Source organism: Epinephelus lanceolatus, chromosome 12, assembly GCF_041903045.1.
Source record: "Epinephelus lanceolatus isolate andai-2023 chromosome 12, ASM4190304v1, whole genome shotgun sequence".
Classification (NCBI taxonomy): domain Eukaryota; kingdom Metazoa; phylum Chordata; class Actinopteri; order Perciformes; family Serranidae; genus Epinephelus; species Epinephelus lanceolatus.
In genome coordinates, this window is record NC_135745.1 from 2,259,555 (window position 1) to 2,282,957 (window position 23,403).

The window sequence follows — 23,403 nt, forward strand, 5'->3', positions numbered from 1 at the left end:
CTACAGTAGCCCAGTACAGAGCCCTGCATCAGGTACCCAAACCAAAAAAGCTGTGAATCGGGAAAAAAAAGATACATGTATAAATTCACGGGAAGATGTACATGTACAAATGAACTACACGTGGGCAGGCAGCAGGTGTGAACAAAAACATAGCTTTTATATTTCAGAATAAAACAAATTAAATAGATGTGCAGTATATGTGTAATATTTTGACATCTAAATCACTATTATTAAGCCGCAGTTCCTTTTATTTTGAGTCAATGACATAAGTCAAACGTTTGACCCTGTCATCACATTGGTCACTGACGTGGAGGACTCCAGCAATGAAACTTTGCAGCCCAATGATAAGGTGGCAGCCTACATCCAGTTCAAGACACCCAAGGAGGATACTTTTGAGGTTTTCTGGTAGTGGAAGGAGCATGCTAAAATATTTCCTAACCTGGCAGTAATTGAGCAGAATGCTTTCAACATTCCAGCATTAAGTAAGCATTAAGGCCAGTGAAAGAGACTTTTCCTCAGCTGGAGCTGCAGCTTTGACTCAGACATAATGACGTTTAATGGGTTGGATCTGGTATTGAGCTTTACAGGTATGGGCGGGTGTGGGTTTTCAAAAATGGACCCATGCAGGACTCTGGCCCAGAACAGACAAACCAAACACTGGCTCCACACAGGGCCATTTGTGTTTATGTGTTTTCATGTCAGCCACCATACTAAGAAACCCAACTGCAATGAGCAGCAACAAAGTTACACCACCTGCAAAGTTACACCTCCACCACCAACACCTCCTGAACATCTGGATCTTATGTTATCTGAGAAGAAATTTTACCACACATTAGCATGTGTTGGATTAGCTGCCTGAAGCGATATGCCAAACTGCGTCAGAAATACATGGATTTGTGACATGAAACTGTATTATTCAGTGTTTTTACCAGTTTAAATTACAGGCTCTGTTTGTTATAGAGAGGAAGAGACCTCTGTGGATAATTCAGCTCCTGATGAAACCCACCCGGACAATGAACACTGAAGGAATTCTAACCACGGGAAGTTTTAACTGGTTGCAATCTGCATTTCACCTCTAGATGCCACCATATCCCCCTTAATCTTAAATACTTCACCTTTAACCAGAGTGTTCATGTTTCTGTGTACATGCATGTCCTGTTTAACAGCTCTATGAGTAATAATGACAGGACTGATAATGATACTAAGAACAGCGCTAGAGAGAGACAGACTCACCCAGCATCAGTCACTTACAGTGGATTTTACAGTAAGCTGCATGTCCGTAACCATTAAATTGAATCCAACCCATTCTGACACATATTGTTTAGTTGTTGATGACGAGTGGGAAGGAATGTGTCAGAATATGTCAGAATGTCGACTTATGGATACCTGCAGACTACACAACCCAGACAACAGAGAATGTTGCTACTGCTCAGCATATCACAAAATATACTCTCACATTGACTATTTTCTGATCAATAGCTCACTTACGCACATAGCAATAGAATCCATGATCAATAGTATTATTATTTCGGACCATGCACAAACTAATAATGGGAATAAACCCATATACCCTGCCTGGATAGCATCTCACTGCCTCACTCCTGAAAGACCACTTTGAACAAGAATGGGTATCCTTTCTGGAAACCAACAGCACCCCTTAAATAACTGCAAATACTCTCCTGGAAACAACAAAAGCAGTTTTATGAGGTAGAACAATAGCACACTCCACACACACACATGCAAAAAAAAAAAAAAAAAAAAAAAAAAAATCACGAGAAATATTTCTGCAGCAGGAGGTGAACAGGCTGAATCACTGCATTTTGACCGACAAAGTGACGTACTCACTGTGGGCACAGGCTGCCCACAGGGACGTGTTCTTTCTCCTGTACTATTCTCTCTGTTTACCATTGAATTTATGATGAATGAGATATATTTTAGATTGTTGGTCAAATATAGTGTCACACCAGCAAGTTAGAAATTAATGTGGTCAAGACTAAAGAATGGATTATTTGCACAAAGCAGGGTCTGAGGACAGAGCCACTTGATGGCCAACATGTTGAAACTGTGGAAAACTTAAAATACCTTGGTAGAGTCCTGGTACAGTTCTGAGGTCTCATTTTTTTAAATAGTGCATAGGATCCAAAGATGTATGTAGGTACAAATGCCAAAAATACAATGTGCAAAAAAATATTTTATATATTATAATATATATATTATAATTTTCTACAATCAGGCTTCCACCTCAACATCTGCATCGCCAATCTCTCATCCCAAAAATGTTCGTAACCATAGGTCAAAGTTTCTTCCATCAAGTCTGTTTTTACAGATTGCAACTTTTCCATGGGAAGTACCTTATCCCTCACTTAGGTCTCGTTTTGTGTGCATGCAATGTTTATAAATGAGACCCCTGGACTCCCATATAAGTTTCTCTGACAATACTGAGTTTATTTTCAAGAGATGCTCACAGTGATTCAATTTTAGGAAACTCAGCTGCCTTGGTATTAGCCAGAAGATTTTAGAATTAGTGTACAAAACTATGTTTGAGAGTATTTTAACCTCTCACTTCTCAGCCTGGTATTGTCATCTTAACTGTACATCCAAGAATAAACTCTCTGGGGTTGTGACAATGGCAAGTAAAAGGGCCACAAAAGCCCTTGACCCAACTCTTTACAGAAAGGACAGGGAAGAAAGCAAGGACTATCTTGGCAGATAGCTCCCACCCTCTCCTGAACTCCAGGAGGCATTATAGACTCCCTCTGGCAACTAAAAATATTTCTAAGAAGTCCTTCATCCCATCGGCTTATGCCATCATTATCCTTAACTAAAAAAAGTGACTGATGAGTGAGTTTTAAACCATAGACAGACAATGAGCTGATTTAATGTGTTAAGTGTTTAAATTACCTTGTTTGTTTACTTTATGTTTGTTTGCTATTTGAGCCGAAGACAAATTCCTGGTGGACAATAAAGATATATTCTATTTCTAAATTGTAAACATTTTGCCAAAATTTGTTGTTACCTGCAGTTTTTAATGACAAGATGTTTTTAAAAGTATTTAATTTTAATTCATTCATTTTCATTTTTTGATATATAGAAAAAGCTTATAGATTATGCAGAAAAGTTGAACAGAGGCATCAACTAAGCACTGAACTTTCACGTCAGGACCATGCAAAGCAGATGGATGAATTTTTTCCCACCACATCAAACCTTCTTTTTTTTTAAACTTGTTTATCAATGCCATCACAATTGGAAAGCTTTTTAAAGAAACTTCAGACACTTAGCTGCCATGGCATTCTGCAGTGGTATGTAGTGATAAAGCCTACCAATACAATAGCTAACTCCAGCTAGAAAACAACAAGGCTATTAAATAGAGGCTACAACATTGTCTCTGACCCCAGTGGAGCTATGGGGTAAGACACATTGACCATGTGCCAGCTACTGAGCCTTTTGGTGAATGCAACCAGAGTTTATTGCACATGTGTTGTATCCCAAGGGTATGATGCAAAATGACACCACAACTGCTCCTCTTGTAACCTCTTTGGACACCAAGGTCATACCTGGGGTGTGAAATACTTAAAGTTATGGCAGACCGTCCTCAGTGATGTAATCTGTCAAAATGTAGCTGCAGCTGTTTTTCAGATGGGACCAGCTCACATTCAACTTCAGGCAGGACCGGTAAGTTGAGGTTTGCATCACACTTGGCACCAGGCCACGAACCCCAGGTAATGAAGTTTCCCTACCAGGGAGGGGTGGAATTGTCAATGTCCTAGAGCAAGGCTGATGAAGTTGAAGCTGTTATATGCTTTGCCTGTTGGACGGTGATGACTGAAAGATCTAGGCTGTTGTGGTACAACAGTGTAATGAATGCTAGTTTACAGTCCACACAGTTAGTCAGTGATGCAGAAGTCATCACGGCAGCTGAATGCATCCAGTTCGATAATACACACTCCAGTTCATATTGATGTCAGTGCTTTTGACGTGTTTGGATTTTAATTTTGACATGTGTTTATGCATTTATTTCTTGTCAAACAAAGGTTTATTTTATAGATGTCTAATAATTGTTATATTACCCTTCCATGAACCTGAGCATTCACAATACCTCAATAAAGGAAGGTTGGTTGTTGTCATGCCCCTTTAGTCATCCCCCATCCTAGTGGATCAATAACTCAACACTGTGGCTGAATATTGCTTATTCTAACATCTATACATATTTGATTGAGTCACCAAGTGCTCTAAGACCAAGTGTTGTCTCTAAACAACCAACCTGTTAATAGGCAACTGTTTGATGTAGGTTGAGCTTTAGTTCATGTCAAGATGACAGTCTGATGCTGCTATACTGTATAACCTCTTCACATATAGTTCCTGGTAAATGATATAGTATAACCTTTCATGCATCACTGGTGAATTTGATTTAGGAACATTAGTGTCTTATACCTTTTTTACACATCGTCATGAAAATTCTAGAATACAAAGGGAAAGGGACAGTTCAGCAGATGGGGGTAATGTAACATTCATGGGTGCCAATTGCTTACCTGCAAAATGTATTTATTTATAGCAGTCTGTTAATAGAATGACATAATCATAGCAGGAGTCTGATTGCTTTAACAACACTCTTGCTGGACTCTTTGAACTCTCCCTGCAGGAGCCTTGTGGGAGTAGCTGGGTCATCGGGAAGATCTATCTCACCTGGTCTAGTTGCAAGACTATTCACCTTATTCCTAGCCCCCATGATACACTGCATAATTATGAAGGTGACTTCCGGTACTGAACTGGAACCAGCATTCACCAATGGTAACAGTTAGCTAATAGTACGGTAATACTCTTACCCAGAGCAATTAGGAAATTATAGCTGCTGCGCAGCAATGGTCGGGGCCGGGCAATTTTAGGCAAAATTAGGCAATTCTGAGCAACACACACTCATTAAAACCAAGCATATCACAACATAGAAGTTACATCATATAATTATGGCATGCCCTTCAAATTGTGGATGAGTGGCTGAAGTGATCAGACTCATAATATACAAAGGAAAGAAAAAACTCAAGAACAAGAAAGTAAGAATAACATTAACTGCTTGCAATTATGAACAAACTGGCCTGATCTAGCATAAAGCTAAACATTATCCATGGTGACAAAGATGAAAACATTTTTTAAAATGTAAAAGTAGCTATTGGATGGACTCTGCATATTGACTGATAGCTAAGCCAAATAAACAGGGAAAAGAGACAAGGGATAACAGGGAAAAGTGTTGATAAAGAGTATTTGTCTCTCCGCAAAACTGCCTGGATCATAATTATTTTAACCTTGGTAGTCTCTATCCACATAGCATGATGCCTGAACATAGGATTTTCACATTAGAATGTCCGTTCTGCCTTAGCTGAGGCTTGAACTCACAACTTGTGAAACTGAGGTCCGTCATCTATCTCACTGAGCTAATTGGCAAGTGACAGTTCATGTGTGGCTTCACAGATTGACTAAGCCAAGCATCAGGGTGCCAGACAGTAGCCATCCATGCCATGGAAAAGCAAATTTCAAAGTGAAAGTTCCAAAGCTGTAGCACATATTGTTGATTTGTTATGAATTTTCAAAGTTTTGAAATTTAGAGGCTTGCTGTAGCGCTATCATCAGGACTATTGTCTTGTGTTTCCAGTTGAGGACATCTGGCATGGGACTGGACCTTTATGAAAAGTTTGGGTAGATTTCTCATATGGAAATGTTGCACGAGCTGAGGCTTGAACTCACAATCTTCAACACCAAGAACCATCCTCTATCTCACTGAGCTAATTGGCAAACAGAAATTCAAAAATTCAAAATGCTGTAAAAAAATCAGTTTTTGAGATAAAATTCTGATATTTTCCAAACATCATCTACCATGACTCCAAAATTTTGTCTTTTTTTTAATGAACATTGAAAATGTATTTAGCAAGAATTTGCAAGTATATGTTTACAATACCATTTACAGTCAAACATTTTGATGAACTGTAGGCTCAATTTTTGATAAATCAAAAATCTGTGTGGATTGTTTGTGTAGGACAGTCTGAAGATGCTCTGTAGCAAGTTTGGTGTCAATTGAGCAAAAATTGTGGGAGGAGATAGGTTTAATAAGTTTTACAGTTTTTGAAAAAAAAAAAACAGAGTGATGGACTTCATAATTTGCAATAGGTTTAAATGTACAAACATTTCTTCAGTATTGGGGCTACATTTTGGTGAAAGTTGCAAATCTGTGGCACATATGGTTGATTTGTTGTGAATTTTCAAAAATTTGAACTTTAGAAGCTTGCTGTAGCGCCACCATCAGGACTATTGGCCTGTTTTTGCAGCTGAGGCAATCTGGCATGGGACTGGACCTTTGTGCAAAGATTGGTGATTTTTTGCACATGGGAAGTATGATTTCCTCGGAAGAAGAAGAACATGCAGCAAAACAATAGGGTCCTGGCAGCTTAGGCTGCCCGGCCCCTAATAAAGCATGGAACACACCACCTGTTACACATGAGACGTGAAAACATGTTCATGCCTCTGCCACCTCTGACAGCCATCTCAAAGTACTGGTTGTTTTCCTTTTGAACTAAGGGCATTAGCGACTGGCTTGCCTTGCTATGTTAACATTTTGTTAGACCCTAGGGTCCAAGTGTAGCAGGTCACCAGGGGTAGTTACAGCAGTAATGGGCGATATGATCAAACTACTGCATCACAACATTTCTTTGGGTTTTGGCAGTATCGCAGTGCATCACAGCACCTCTTGAAATATCTGGTTTGGGCGTTTTACATAGATCTATAACCACCCATTGAAGGCATCACCACCAAGAGCCCATGGCATGACAGTGCATAGAGTTAACATCATGCAAAAAATCAACAACAGTGCACTCTATTATTCAGTACAGCTGCCAGCACTTACTTAAAATCTATTATATATGGCTTAATAAATCCAATCCATTCTTTCCAACTTTTTTAAATAAGGCTGTTGTGAGTCTCAATTCAAAGGTTAATTTTTACACAACAAAAATTTCAGGCATCACATTTGAACAACCAGTAAAAGTGGGTGGTTCTTGATTAAACCATTATTACGTGATTGCTTTTTTGCTGGCAACCATCATTATTCCAAAAATGTACATATTGGAGAGGCAAAGGAGCTGCTGTGATGTCCTTCCCATGTATAGGACCTGAAAACTAAAATCAATCTTAATATTTTTAAAGTGTTAAACATGATCTTAAATTTAATAAGAATAACTTTATTCATCTCCAAGGGGAAATTCAATTATCTGTCAGTTCATCTATTATATGTCAAAGAATTATAAAGCCTGATGGCTATCTTACTCAGTTAGTCAAGGGTCCTTCTCATGTACAAGGTCATGTTCTTGACCTTATTTTAACCCTTGGCATCGCAGTTCCCAATGTTCAGATAAACAATGTCAGTTTATCTGATCACTGGCCCGTTATGTTTTCCACCTCTCTTCCCTCCCAGACTCCTAAACCCAGTCTGCCAGGAAACTACTGCAGGTCTATTACCCCTCACACTGCCAAACAGTTTTCTGATGCCTTCTCCTCTGCTCTTACTAAAGCTCCCCCTGCAGGTCTGGACATGGAAGAACTGGTCACTGTATTCAATTACACATGCACCAGTATTCTTAATTCAATTGCCCCCTACAAAATCAGAAAAACTAAGATTAGAACTCAGCCCTGGTTTAACTCCACAACTCGTGCGGCCAGACAGGAAAGCAGAAGAGCAGAGCGTAAGTGGAAAAAAGATAAACTCCAAGTGTCCTACCAACATCTGAGAAACTGTTTGGCTAAATATCAACTCTGTGTCAAAGCCGAGAGAACCAAATATTTTTCTGGTATCATCCTTAAACATGCACAGAGACCTAAAGTTTTATTTAAAACAATTAACACAGTTCTTAACCCCACAGTCACAACCTGCCATGAAACAACACCAGAAATTTGTGAAAAATTTCTTCAAATTTTTCATCAGCAAAATTGACAATATACGAGCCCAGATCTCACCACCCTCTTATGATCCATCAAGCTTAAGCCTGTGTTCCTCAGCTCTCAACAACTTTGCACCAAACTCTCTCTCCTCTTTGACACATATAGTGTCACATAATATGAACCCTAGCACATGTCCCTTAGACACTATTCCTTCATGCCTACTTAAGGAAACCCTGAACACTATTGGACACAATATTCTATCAATAATCAATAGTTCTCTGGTAAATGGCTCTGTCCCTGCTTGCTTTAAACATGCTGTCATTCACCCTCTACTCAAAAACCCCAACTTAGATTCATCTGTTCTCCACAATCACCATCCGATTTCAAAGCTCTCTTTTTATCCAAAATTGATACATTTCAGTCTGGTTTTAGGAAACACCATAGTACAGAGTCTGCTCTTTTGAGGATAACAAATGACCTGTCCTTGTTTTTAGATTCAGGAAATTGCACTGTTTTAATTCTTTTAGATTTCTCAGCAGCATTCGATATAGTCGATCATTCCATTCTCCTGCATCACCTTGAACATGTTGTTGGCTTTCAGGGACAGGCTCTTCAGTGGTTTGCCTCATACCTTCAGGACCGAACTGCCTCTGTTAAAATAAATAACATGTCCTCTTCCTCCGCTCCCATCTCCTGTGGAGTACCTCAAGGCTCCATTTTAGGCCCTATTTTATTTTCACTATACATTTTTAGAAAACATGATGTCCTATATCATTTTTATGCAGACGTGTCGTCTGCATAAAAATGCTTTATCTTCCACTAAAATCATGCAATCCATACATAGCCTGGTTCCAGACCATAGACCCTGCCCACTCAACTGAGTAGGCTTGCATTACTGGTCTGGCATACTTCAATGAATTTGCGATTTATCTTGTCCAAACGATGGACGGACCAATGAACGCCGGGGGTCTAGTGATTAGCCAATCAGCGCCACGCTGATGTCAAGCTGTACGCCGGTGGGTAACTGGTGAGGACAGCAACAATGGTGACCGCTACAGATCCTACAGACCACATCAACGATGCTATCGAAGTATTTCGCCACTACTCGCGTTAATGGACGACCAAATTAAGGAAGCTGCTAAACTGGATTTAACGGCGATGCAGCTGGGCGTGCACGATGACAGAGACATTTTAAACGGGCAATGCTTGCTTGTTTTCGGCACCCCCGAGGCATGGATACTAATGACGTCAGATTCTGGGTGAGTCGTTGATCTCTACTGATTGGTTAGGGAAAAATCAAATTCCCTCCCCCTTGTAAATCGCCTTCAATGGAAGCCATGTCAGACTAAAGGTTCTGGGAGCTTCAGTCTGACACTCAGGCTAATCCATACAGTGCAAATTCCCTTTTAAACTGTATTGAGGATGTAAAAATCCGGATGGCAAAAAGCTTCCTCCAGTTAAACCATAACAAAACTGAGGTCCTGTTATTCGGCCCTGCAGACTGTCTCACATCTACAATCAATGCCCTTGGGCCACTGGCAATGAATGTAAAGCCCCATGCAAGAAATCTTGGTGTCATCTTTGACTCCGATTTAAAATTCGACAAACAAATCAATTCAGTTGTCAGTATAGCATTCTTCTATCTCAGATCCATCGCAAAAGTTAAAGATTTGGAGACTTTGGTTCATGCATTCATTTCCTCTCGCCTCGATTACTGCAATTCTCTATATACCAGACTCAGTCACTCAGCCCTATCTCGCCTACAGTTGGTTCAAAATGCAGCAGCGAGGCTCCTCACTGGAACCAAGAGGAGAGACCATATCTCCCCTGTACTGGCCTCTCTTCATTGGTTACCAGTGAAGTACAGAATTGATTTTAAGATTCTTTTATTTGTTTTTAAAGCACTGCATGGACTGGCACCTGGTTATATTTCTGAAAAACTTCTTCTCCCCTATTCCACCTCCAGACCACTCAGATCTGCTGACCAATCACTGCTCTCCATTCCACGTACCCTTTTAAAAACTAAAGGTGATCTAGCATTTTCTGTTGTTGGTCCTAAATTGTGGAACAGTCTGCCTCTGAACATCAGAACATCCCCCTCCACTGACATCTTTAAATCCCGTCTAAAAACCCACCTGTTCTCATTAGCATTTTAATTGTGATCACGTAGACATGTCTTACTTCATTTTAATTCATTTTATTTTTACTCTTTGTATTTTAATGGCTCTCATGTGTTTGTATTTGTAATTCTCTGTAAAGCACTTTGGTCAACGCCTGTTGTTTTTAAATGTGCTCTACAAATAAATTGACTTGACTTGACTTTTTGTAGAGAGCGTCTGTGTTTAGGGACCAGTCCAACTTATTATCCAGGTGTACACCTAGATACTTATAGCTTGGCACCACCTTGATGTCTTGGACCATGCAAAAGCATTCACAACCTCTGTTATTCTACAGCAAAAATTCTTTATTATTATCATTCCGCTGCATTTTTTGTGGTGTAACTACTTCCAAATACTTCAACTTATTAAAACCATTCAAACATCAAACTGTTCAGCTCAATTATGAATGGTGTGCTGTTCAACTTTTTAATATTATTTATACTTTCTTTTCTCTTTTTAATATTCAGCGTTTTTCGGGAATTTTGCCCCCTTCAAGCAGGAGGAATTTTCAAACTTCACACAAATTCAGATTTTTCCAAGCATTTTCAAAACCTCCTCCAAATCTCCTCATTCATACAGTCACATAGAAACTACATTCAAACGTTCCTCATCTTTCGTACATTCTTACATCCAATTCAACTGTCAAATCCCATTCAAACTTTTTGAAAAATTTAAGATTTGTTCGGTGCATGGTAAAAAACCACCTCCTTGGGTTTTATAATGGGTTTCGATGGGCGGAATGTGTCAGAGTTAAGGTTCATTCTCACTGCTGCGATGCGGAAATGCGGCACGGATTTGCGGAGTATTCACGCAGCGCTTTTCCACATTTAAACCATACACACAGGCGTGGTACAGAATGCGGAATTTCGCGTTGTTGTGTTCCAAGTCCGCGCAGTGTGAACGGGTGTGGGTGAACGTGGACAAGAGTAGCAGCAGCAACAGCAAGCTAGCAAGCTAACATTTAACAAGCGTCAACATCAACTTTCTTTAGCACTTACCACTCTCACCACAGCCACCAAGCTGGACACTGGACTGCCAGACGTTGTCCTTGAATTCATTGTTCATAAAATCATCCCGTCTTTTATCAAAAAGGACGGGGTGCTGTGAATTAAGGTTTATCAACCTTTCTCCCATACTGTCCTGCCTGACTGGATTTTGGACTCTCCCGGGTCTGCATGACGTCACTATAAACAAACAATTTCATTGGCCCAGCTGTGTAGTTCCGCCGGCAAATTCCGTGGGGGTCAAAGTCTGGGTGGAAACTTCTTTCACCGCACGAAAGTTCCGCCCCGGTGTGCAAACTTCCATAAGAACCCATGAAATCAGCTTTTATATTTTTCCGCAAGAATAATCCACAAGGATATTCGCCCTCAATGAGAATGGACTTTTAGAGTGGGGTACTTGACTGAAGGAGTAAAGAGAGCTTCTGAAACATTTCTCTTTGACTTGCTGCCATGGCCACAATTTTCACTCTACATACATCATTTTTAGTCAAAATGGAGTAAATTTGTCCTTATTCCATCAATTTTACTTTGGAAGCAATCAAACGTACACATTTGGCACAGTGAGCCTGAAAGTGAGAGAAACTCCACTGATGCATTGAACTCCATGTTAAGTGAGACCAGAAATCTCTAGAGGACAGAAGATCATGCCAGTTTTCTAACCTGCCACCATGCTCACATTTTCAGACTACAGACACAAATTTCACACTACTTATTTCCCAGGTTGTCCTTTCTCTCAGGGTATACAAATTATAATGATTTGAGTTATTGTTTTTGAAGAAATGCCAGCAGTTTGAGAGATACACCTCTCTTAAATCTCTATGAGACTAACTGCCTCAGACAGGAGTCACTGAGCAACATGGTAACATTACCATGGCAGCCTGAGCTCAAGAATGCAGTTAGTCACACACACTAATTGGACCCATTTCCACTCTTTTAGCTATTTCTAATACTTCACCTCATTCTTACACATTTAAGGCAGCATTGCAGTGTAGCGTGAGCTTTTCAAGAATCTTGAAACATTCCACAGTATTGGTGTCATTCAACTTTTCAATAACATCCAAACTAATTAAACCTTTTCACACATTTCCAACTACTCCTACTTCACCTTCTTCTTACACATTTAAGGCAGCATTGCAGTGTAGCGGCAGCTTTTCAAGAACCTTGAAATATTCAAAAGTATTGGTATCATTCAACATTACAATGTCATTAATACTCATTTGACCCCTTTCAACTTTTTTTAGCTACTCCTATCACTTTACCTTTAAAATTAAGGTAATAAAGGGACAGTGCACCCAAAAATGAAAATTCAGCCATTATCTACTCTCCCTCATGCCAAGGGAGGCTCTGGTGAAGTTTTAGAGTCCTCACAACACTTGCAGAGATCCGAGGGGGGAGTGGGTAGCAGCACAACTGCACACCTAATGGCTGACGGCGCCCCAGATTAAAATGTCCAAAAACACATAATTGAAACCACAAAATACCTCCATATCACTTAGTCTGTAGTGATCCAAGTGTCCTGAAGCCCAGACATAAAAAGTTGTTTGGAAAAACATCATTTGAACACTACGGAAGAGCAGTAATCTGGGGCCACTCCCCCCTCGGATCTCTGCAAGTGTTGTGAGGACTCCCTTGGCATGAGGGTGAGTAGATAATGGCTGAATTTTCATTTTTGGGTGCACTATCCCTTTAACTGAAATAGCAATCACACTAAAGACAAACAAACATAGCAAAACCAAGATGATGGAAGCCAGGGGAGAATAAAAGAGTGACTGCCTGCCATCAGCCTGCATGCAGAAGTGTCCTGCAGGGAAAGGATTGTCACATAGTTAAGACCAACTAGCAACAGCAACTCTTCAGTTTTGATTGGGCTTTTTGTGTGCAAGTTCACTTAATTTAAATTTATGATCCTACTGTATTTACTACTTAACTTAGTTTGTCATGTTAAATACTAGATGTCTGTATCCTTTTAAGTGACCTTTTAAATGGCCCTTCACTTTTAAAGGTGCACCTAAGTAGACACTGGTAGAAAAACTCTGAAGGTGAAAAGTGTACAATATATACTTACCTTTCCAACATACTGTGGTTCAGATCCCATATACTCCTCCAGGACAAAGAACTGGTTCCACACCCATCCTCTTTTCATACGCTGGACCCTCGACCTCCCACGTCTCCTTAGCCTCGTCCTGCCTTCTAATGATGTCCCTTCTCCCAAAGAAGACCTCACAGTGTTACCTCCTGTCCCTCCCCTGGCTGACATCACTCCAGCCTTAGTTCTGCTCTGGAATTGAGCCTGCAGAGGGATTTGGGAGCTGTAGTCCAACAGGAAACAGGAGCCCACCAGAAACAGAGTGACATATTCCCCTGTGATCATCAGGGAGTATCGCTGTTAAAGGAAAACTTATAGAAGGTTTACAAAAATGGCTATTTCCAAGTTGGAAATTAATATGCATCCAAAACTGTATTCTCCCTGCAGGTAAGAATTTGACAAAGTGTTTAAATTCCAGTAAGATCCAAGGCAATGAGAGAAATCTGTTAATGTGCTGTCACTGCTGAAGTCAAAGGGTTTGTGTTGAGAGTAAAAAGTCTTTGGTCTGTTTTTGGGATATCCAGGTGATTTCTGGAGTTTGACTGCAGACAAACCGAGATGATCACCTTGTCTTCTCTTCACAACTGTCCTCAGCTTAGACACCTGGAGGAAAAGATAAAAATAACAATGCTGAGCAGGGCTAACACATAGAAACAGACAACAATTCACACTCACATTCACACCTACGGACAATTTAGAGTCACCAATTAACCTATCCCCAACCTGCATGTCTTTGGACTGTGGGAGGAAGCTGGAGTACCCGGAGAAAACCCACGCTGACACAGGAAGAACATGCAAACTCCGCACAGAAGGGCTCCCTTCCTGGGAATGAACCAGGAACCCTCTTGCTGTGAGGCAACAGTGCTAACCTCAACACCACTGTGCCACCCCCAGTAACATCCATCCATCCATCCATTTTCATCCGCTTATCAGGGGCCGGGTCACGGGGGCATAAGGGCCGAGCAAAGCACCCCAGACATCCCTCTCCCCGGCAACACTTTCCAGCTCCACCTGGGGGACCCCAAGGTGTTCCCAGGCCAGACAAGATATGTAATCCCTCCAGCGTGTTCTGGGTCTGCCCTGGGACCTCCCACCAGTGGGACGTGCCTGGGACACATCCAGCGGGTGGCGCCCAGGAGGCATCCTAGTCAGATGCCCGAACCACCTCAACTGACCTCTTTCAACGTGATGGAGCAGCGGCTCTACTCCGAGCTCCCTCCGGATGTCCAAGCTCCTCACCCTATCTCTAAGGCTGAGCCCAGCCACCCCACGGAGGAAACTCATTTCCACCACTTCCACTGGTATGGGGACACCGGGGCCTCCTCCTGGAGCCAGACCTGGTGGCCGGGCCCTAGGCCATGGGGCATATCTCTCTCTCTCTCTCTCTCTCTCTCTCTCTCTCTCCCTCTCTCCCTCTCTCTCTCTCACACACACACACACACACACATATACACAACAAGGATGTATATAGTTAGTTAGAATTTGTGTGTTTGGTTTTGCTTTGCTACTTTGTGAATAAATATAATTCTTTGGAATCATCCCTGTTGTCTGTTTAATGTTGCACAAGAGTGAATGAATAGTCAACCTCTGCTGCATCAAGAACTCCGAAATCCTTCAGGCGTTACTGTTAATTTTGGTTGTTGTCATTGATTTAATTATTAATCAAAACTCCAAATTAATAGTTTAGCGTATTTTATGAGAATGATATCTTTAACTGGCTACTATTTTCCCTTTACGGGAAAATATATATATATATATATATATATATATATATATATACATATATATATACAGTACAGGCCAAAAGTTTGGACACACCTTCTCATTCAATGCGTTTTCTTTATTTTCATGACTATTTACATTGTAGATTCTCACTGAAGGCATCAAAACTATGAATGAACACATGTGGAGTTATGTACTTAACAAAAAAAGGTGAAATAACTGAAAACATGTTTTATATTCTAGTTTCTTCAAAATAGCCACCCTTTGCTCTGATTACTGCTTTGCACACTCTTGGCATTCTCTCGATGAGCTTCAAGAGGTAGTCACCTGAAATGGTTTTCCAACAGTCTTGAAGGAGTTCCCAGAGGTGTTTAGCACTTGTTAGCCCCTTTGCCTTCACTCTGCGGTCCAGCTCACCCCAAACCATCTCGATTGGGTTCAGGTCCGGTGACTGTGGAGGCCAGGTCATCTGCCGCAGCACTCCATCACTCTCCTTCTTGGTCAAATAGCCCTTACACAGCCTGGAGGTGTGTTTGGGGTCATTGTCCTGTTGAAAAATAAATGATCGTCCAACTAAACGCAAACCGGATGGGATGGCATGTCGCTGCAGGATGCTGTGGTAGCCATGCTGGTTCAGTGTGCCTTCAATTTTGAATAAATCCCCAACAGTGTCACCAGCAAAACACCCCCACACCATCACACCTCCTCCTCCATGCTTCACAGTGGGAACCAGGCATGTGGAATCCATCCGTTCACCTTTTCTGCGTCTCACAAAGACACGGCGGTTGGAACCAAAGATCTCAAATTTGGACTCATCAGACCAAAGCACAGATTTCCACTGATCTAATGTCCATTCCTTGTGTTTCTTGGCCCAAACAAATCTCTTCTGCTTGTTGCCTCTCCTTAGCAGTGTTTTCCTAGCAGCTATTTGACCATGAAGGCCTGATTGGTGCAGTCTCCTCTTAACAGTTGTTCTAGAGATGGGTCTGCTGCTAGAACTCTGTGTGGCATTCATCTGGTCTCTGATCTGAGCTGCTGTTAACTTGCGATTTCTGAGGCTGGTGACTCGGATGAACTTATCCTCAGAAGCAGAGGTGACTCTTGGTCTTCCTTTCCTGGGTCGGTCCTCATGTGTGCCAGTTTCGTTGTAGCGCTTGATGGTTTTTGCGACTCCACTTGGGGACACATTTAAAGTTTTTGCAATTTTCCGGACTGACTGACCTTCATTTCTTAAAGTAATGATGGCCACTCGTTTTTCTTTAGTTAGCTGATTGGTTCTTGCCATAATATGAATTTTAACAGTTGTCCAATAGGGCTGTCGGCTGTGTATTAACCTGACTTCTGCACAACACAACTGATGGTCCCAACCCCATTGATAAAGCAAGAAATTCCACTAATTAACCTTGATAAGGCACACCTGTGAAGTGGAAACCATTTCAGGTGACTACCTCTTGAAGCTCATCAAGAGAATGCCAAGAGTGTGCAAAGCAGTAATCAGAGCAAAGGGTGGCTATTTTGAAGAAACTAGAATATAAAACATGTTTTCAGTTATTTCACCTTTTTTTGTTAAGTACATAACTCCACATGTGTTCATTCATAGTTTTGATGCCTTCAGTGAGAATCTACAATGTAAATAGTCATGAAAATAAAGAAAACGCATTGAATGAGAAGGTGTGTCCAAACTTTTGGCCTGTACTGTATATATATATGTATATATATATTTATATATATGTGTATATATATATATATAATATTTATAAATATTTGTTTGTTTTACAGCTGAATAACTCTGCATTAATGAAATATATAACCTGCTGATTTCTGATAATATTTTGTTTAGTGTGAGGTGTCAGTAATTTATAGAATGTCACTGAAATACTGTTAGGTTCAAAACAACCATTTCTGAACTGCGAAGCAGAGATTCTTATATCTCTCACTAGTGCTTATATCTCTCACTACTGCCAGCTGTCATTTAATAAACTGTTAGTGCTCTCCTCTTTCACTATATGTACTTTGTGGCTCAATGGTGTTTAATCTGCTTTAACAGAGTAGAGTAGGGTCTTTATCAGCACATTCTCATTCCAGTTCATCACATATTGCCAGTTTGTCAGTGGACTTTCTTACACACACACATACTATGCACTAGGTGTCCTACTGCATCTGCTGTTGACACTGCAACCACTGCTTGGACGTCAATAAAAGCACGTGGTTAGGTTTAGAAAAAACATCATGGTTTGGCTCTACATTTATATGGGAAGTGAACACCAGGCAAGGAATTTTTAGTCACTTATATCAAGTCATTACCGGCAGTGTGTCAACCTGTCACTGTCCAGCTGTATAGCATATTGTTGCAACAGGTGCTGTCCAGCCAACCGGCGGCTTATCATAACACCACGAAAGGTTCTGTCCGGTCACGTTACAAACTCATGGCACGCGGTGGCTTTTTGGCATCAGCGTCTGAAACCAAAATCACTAACAAAGCGGCGGTATTTGATGACTTTGGAATGACAATGGAATGACTTTATGGCAGCTATCATTCCCTGAGCAACCGCCAGGCTTTATAACCAGTACATAATAATAATCAAACTTTTTGCTTAATCAAAATTAATTATAAACCTGTGATGCTGGAGTCCCAGCCTGATGACCAAAATATGATCAAAATGTTTCCACTTTTATCAAAAGCTTGATTTTATCCAATAAACACAGGTAGATCAGTGCTTCAACCTCATAACAGCTGAGGAGGAAACATTCACCTGTTTTATGATTTACTGTAAGTGAACACTTGACACAATGCCTACTCTTATGGTAATTTATTCAAGACATCTGAGAGGAGATGTGAAGTGTTTACTTAATGTGAATGACTGCTGTCATTGCTGCAGTCAGTCTCACCATCACATCAGGCCAAGGACCAGGGATCTCAGATTGGATCACAGGGTTCTAATTAGGAAAGGGCTTTAGCATGCAGGGTTGGCAGCCTTGGTGAATTAGTGTGACAGCTGATGCAAGGTACTTGCACATACAGGAGCTAATGAAGAGAATGTTTGCTTAAAAAGAAAAAAAAAAAAAAAGAAGAACTTCTCCCTGGGATTTTCCCCTGATGTTCAGAACCGTGTGAACTTTGATTTTAAGGTATGTCCTCACCATGTTTCTTTTCCTAAACCTAACCACAGTAACTTTACTTGCCTAACCTTACCTCCACAACTTGACCTTAACTATATAACTGAACAATGAGAATGTAGCGTCATACATGGGACACTAATTTGTAGGATATCATACAAACAGTTGTGTCTGTATTTTTGTAAGATATCATACGAACCATTCCATGAGGACACATTGCATTTTAAACCATTCACCTCCAGACCTACGGGGTTATCCTTGCAATAATTCATAAATTAAAATACATCTTGAAAGTCAGAGCAGCTTTGCTGGTATGACAAATTAGCTATAGATATTACCTTTTTACGAATGTTTATTGCATATGGACATCAAATATAATGATATCTTTAGAAAGTGTTGAGTTGCAATGGCCCTCATTCATAAAACAAACGTACGACAGAAAAAATAGCTCAGCATTTATCAATGTCGATATGAGTCGAGGGATGATCAAATCTCACATCAGGTCTTAACTTGTGTGCACAAGTGCGTGGACATGTGGTGCAGCATTGTAAATCTGGCTGAGTTGGAGAATTGTCATTGGATCATATTCTTACTGGCATTGAAGTATTTGCCACATTATATCACTGAAATAGCGGCCACATGGACGTGTGCTCTCTGTCACAACTCGTAGTTGCTGGGCTCTGTGGGGCTGACTCCAGGCTGACTGGAGGATGAACATCACTGGAACACCATGGGTGCCTGGCTTGTATTTATTTATTTTTTTTTTTTTTAAATACTCCCAAATCAAAGCATGTTTTGAACAATTATCATCAAAACCTAATTAAAAAGAAACAAATAAACCATACAATAATGTAAATATTGAAATGCTTGTAGCCTATGGGTTATTAAATTTTTAGCGGTGTCAGACTGTGACACAGGTGGTGCGTCTGTGTCTCCTGCATCTTGTTATGCCTGAAATGGAGGCAGACCCAATACATACAGCCATGCACTCCTCAATTATAGAAATAAGCTATTATAACAATATGAATATTATTTAATATATGGGCTATTATCATTAATATATGAAGAGACTATATGGGTACATATCATGGATGTATAAATTAAATATTCCAACCTCAAATTCAACTGTCCACTACAACGCTGTTGATCGTAACAGTGAATTCTTTCCATACTGCATTTTTTTGACTTCCTCTGATGCCTCGTTGCAGGATGCTAAGTACAACCAGTTGGTTAAACTGGACCTGAGACGTCAGAGTTTCCGCTTCTAGCTCAGAGAAGTTTCTCTTCTTGGCCCTATTAAGTCTCTCCATGTTGTAAACTCTCGGGGCGGGGCCTCTAAACCCAGAATATATTGGGGTGGAATATGTAAATGACTGTTGATTGTTTTCAGCAGCCACATTTATCAACACCCTATTATTCCTATGCTGTGACTGGTGAGATACAAATGTTTTATGAATCACATGTGAACCGTATTGGTCGATGATTTCTGAGCTTAGATCGGTGCTGGTTTGTACTTTAGTTTGATCAATGAGAGCTGAATCTATAAATATGTGCATTATGTTGTTGTGTTTGGCTTTGACTGAGATATGAATATATCAAAATTGTACTGTATCAAGCTTAGTATTCCACTAATTAATCTGGTATTTCTTCTCCACACTACTGAAAAGAACTGCCTGTCCTATTTACCTCAAAACAGGACAATGCTCAGCCATCAAAAATATTTAAGCAGTGCTTTTTGTTTTCATGGTCAGGATGCACCTGTTTGTTATGTGTTTGTTTACAATTTGTCAACAAAGACACACAGTATGACAGATACACAGCATGCAGTCATAGGAGTATTATCTTAGTTAAATGTATTGGTAAATATACACAAAAATAAAAATCACAGTAAGAATTTAAAAACAGTTTGAACATTGTGCAGGAGAGGTTCAAAGCTATTCATAGTTTAAAAACACATCCTCTATTTAATATCAATTGTCATTTTACTAGCATTACTACTTTACAGTTGCATGCCCCTGTAAACCCATAAAGTTGAAGTTACAGTTTACATCCATGTCTGTAAAATCATGGATGCTTCACACACACGACAGCACAGAATATCTGTACAATCAGCACAGTTTCAAGATTTATGTCACCAGTTCAGTATCTGACCAAATGTCTCCCCTTCTGTTTTGGATATGAAGGTGAATAATGGACAGTAAAGTGTTTTTGCAGAACATTATGATGTCACAGTGAAGTTGACCTTTGACCTTTTGGATATAAAATGTCATCATTTCATGATTTCATCCTATCAGACATTTTTGTGAGATTTTTGTCATAAGTAGCAAATGAATTCCTGCAATGTGGCCAAAAACATGTTTTGTGAGGTCACAGTGACCTTTGACCTTTGACCACCTAAAGTTGTTCATCTTCTTCAGATATCATGTTTATGAGAATGGGACGGACGGATGGACAACCTGAACAACCTGAACCTGTACAAATTACAAAATTCATATTTACAAGATGAGATGCATAATGACATTTATGTAGTGTTATATATCATTGCTAATAAGAGTCATTTTCAGATGTTTTTTGAAAAATGATAATGTAGATATTTACTGTCGGGATTACAGATATGTTAATTAAGTGAAGTCTGACAAAACAGAAGATAAGTGGCCTTGGAGTGTATTGTAAAATAAGAGTAAATGTCAGAGAAGCTCAAGGCAAGTCATGAATTAGGTGTACAGGAAAGGCCACCTGAACTGAAATTGAAACTGTCCTGGAATGCTCTCTGGACTCTGTGCAGGTGGTGGGAGAAAGGAGGACTAATGACTCCCACCCCCTGCAGAAGGAGATAAAAGCTCTGAAGAGCTCCTTCAGCGATAGACTGATTCACCCAAAGTGTGTGAAGGAACGCTATCACAGGTCCTTCCTGCCTGCTGCCATCAGACTACATAACTAGCATTGCTCACAGTAAACTGCACCTTTAGGGACACCATAGTAAACATAATTGTCCCCCTTGTTGTTGTTTATTTGCACATACAATTTTCACTTTGCACTAAATATGTTCATTTTAATCCATTGGTCAATTTTTATCCATTGCTGGGCTGCAGTAGCTCAGTCCATAGGGAGTTCCTGTCCGGACCAAAATATGGAGCGTGGACTTAGCCTGAGTGTCAGACTGAAGCTCCCAGAACCTTCAGTCTGACATGGCTTCCATTGAAGGCGATTTACAAGGAGGAGGGAATTTGATTTTTTCCCTAACCAATCAGTAGAGATCAACGACTCACCCAGAATCTGACGTCATTAGTAACCATGCCTCGGGGGTGCCGAAAACAAGCGAGCATTGCCCGTTTAAAATGTCTCTGTCGTCGTGCACGCCCAGCTGCATTGCCGTTAAATCCAGTTTAGCAGCTTCCTTAATTTGGTCGTCCATTAACGCGAGTAGTGGCGAAATACCTCGATAGCATCGTTAATGTGGTCTGTAGGATCTGTAGCGGTCGCCATTGTTGCTATCCTTACCAGTTACCCACCGGCATACAGCTTGACATCAGCGTGGCGCTGATTGGCTAATCGCTAGACCCCCGGCATTCATTGGTCCGTCCAGCGTTTGGATGAGATAAATTGCAAATTCATTGAAGTATGCCAGACCAGAGATGCAAGCCTACTCAGTTGAGTGGGCGGGGTCTATGGTCTGGAACCAGGCTAGCATGGACTGGTAGCTGGAGAGGTGCCAGTTCACCTCCTGGGCACTGCCGAGGTGCCCCTGAGCAAGGCACCGAACCCCCCAACCGCTCAGAGCGCCTGTCATGGGCAGCCCACTCTGACATCTCTCCACTTAGTGCATGTATAGGTCAAGTTTGTGCATGTGTGTGTTCGGACCTGTGTGTAATTGACAACAGAGTGGAAAATTGAATTTCCCCTCGGGGATTAAAAAAGTATATAAAATTTCCGCCCGGGCCTGGGTGGGCTCTCACTACCGTCCGGTCTGGCGTCTGCTGGTGGCCGGTGCCTGGTGCGGGCCCATCCGGTGCGGTGCTGATTCTCTCCCCGGGGGCGGTGCCAGGCCCCCACGCCTGGCTCCTTGGGTCGGGGGCGGTCCCTGGGTGCGTCCGTGGGTGGGGGCGGGCGGTTGTTCGGGAGCGGGTGGTGGTTGGGGGGGGGGTGGGGGCGGTCCGCGTCGGGCAGTGGGTGGGTGGGCCCTCCTGCCCCGCCTGTCTGGGGTGTGTCTCTGGCTCTCTGGGGGTGCCGGCCATTGCCGCCCTGGGTCCTTGGGCCTGCGTGGTGTCCTGCGGCCTCTGCGGCTCCCTGGTCTTGGGGTCTGGGCGTTCCTGCGGTCTTGGGGTGCCATACCGCCCCCCTTCCCCCGCAGGGCTGGCCCTGGACCCTGGTGATGGTTTTCATAAACACATTGGAGGGTTCAAATACACGCATGCATGTTCGATACTTCAGCTCCGTGACGCATCGCAAAGAACCGATGGGATCACTCCAAAGGGGCCCACTTGCTTCTCAAACCTACCACACCGCACTGGCAACTCTTCTCTGCAATCAGGCTTTCCCCCTCCACCAAGACTCTCACATTTTTGGTGTTCAGTATAGACTTCTCTTTTGTTTTTGTTTTTCAGTACAGTATAGTAGACATGTATATGTTTATTTTTGATAATCTGCATGGAGCACAACCACCTCAAGGCCACAATACATCAGCTACAGTGCCTGTTTCTCAGCTGTTTTTTTTTTTGTTTGTTTATTTATTTGTTTGTTTGTTTTTCCTCCTTCTTCTCCGCATGCACTGTCACTATATAACTCAGGACTTAAGCACCTGCTCCCTCCCCCTTGCTTGTTTCCTTACTTTCCCCTTGACACACTTTGGTGTATCACGGCCCTCTCTGACTCATATTAGGAAGTTTTTCCAATAAAGGCTGTTAGGCTAGTCTCCAGGGAGGGTGGGTGACGGTCACAACCACGCATTATTGGTATAAAATACTTGACTGCAAGATTAACAGTGCATCAATCTTCACAAGAAGCTTACACCCTTTAGTGGCGCTAAGCTATGAAGACCAATGAAGACAAGTAGGAAGAAAAAAAAAAAAAAAAGTATATAAAATTTAAAAAAAATTTAATTAAATTCAAAATTAGGGACCGAGCAACAACTGCAAGTCGTCCGGAGGACTCTATTGAAATTAGGCTCCGAGCGACGATGTCTTCTTCCGTAGGACCCTATTGTAATTGCGCTGTTTATTATTATTAGGGTCAGAGCGACGACTTTGTCGTCCGTAGGACCCTATTGAAATTGCACTGTTTATTAGGGTCCAAACGATGGCTGCAAGTTGTCTGTAGGACCCTATTGAAATCGTGCTGTTTATTAGGGTCCGACCAACGACTTTGTTGTACGTAGGACCCTATTGTAATCGCGCTG

The 23,403-nt window shown here is 41.3% G+C and overlaps 1 protein-coding gene across 3 annotated transcripts in view; it reads right to left on the reverse strand.

Annotated features, from left to right (window-relative positions):
* Positions 1-23,403, reverse strand: part of LOC117271765 (cadherin-12-like) — a 307,819-nt gene that overhangs the window by 242,570 nt on the left and 41,846 nt on the right. For all 3 annotated transcript variants that reach the window (XM_078172868.1, XM_033650139.2, XM_033650141.2), the window contains exon 2: positions 13,149-13,772. In XM_078172868.1, coding sequence (XP_078028994.1) covers positions 13,149-13,454 — 306 coding nt within the window. In that variant the 5' untranslated portion in view covers positions 13,455-13,772. The remainder of the gene's footprint in view (positions 1-13,148; positions 13,773-23,403) is intronic.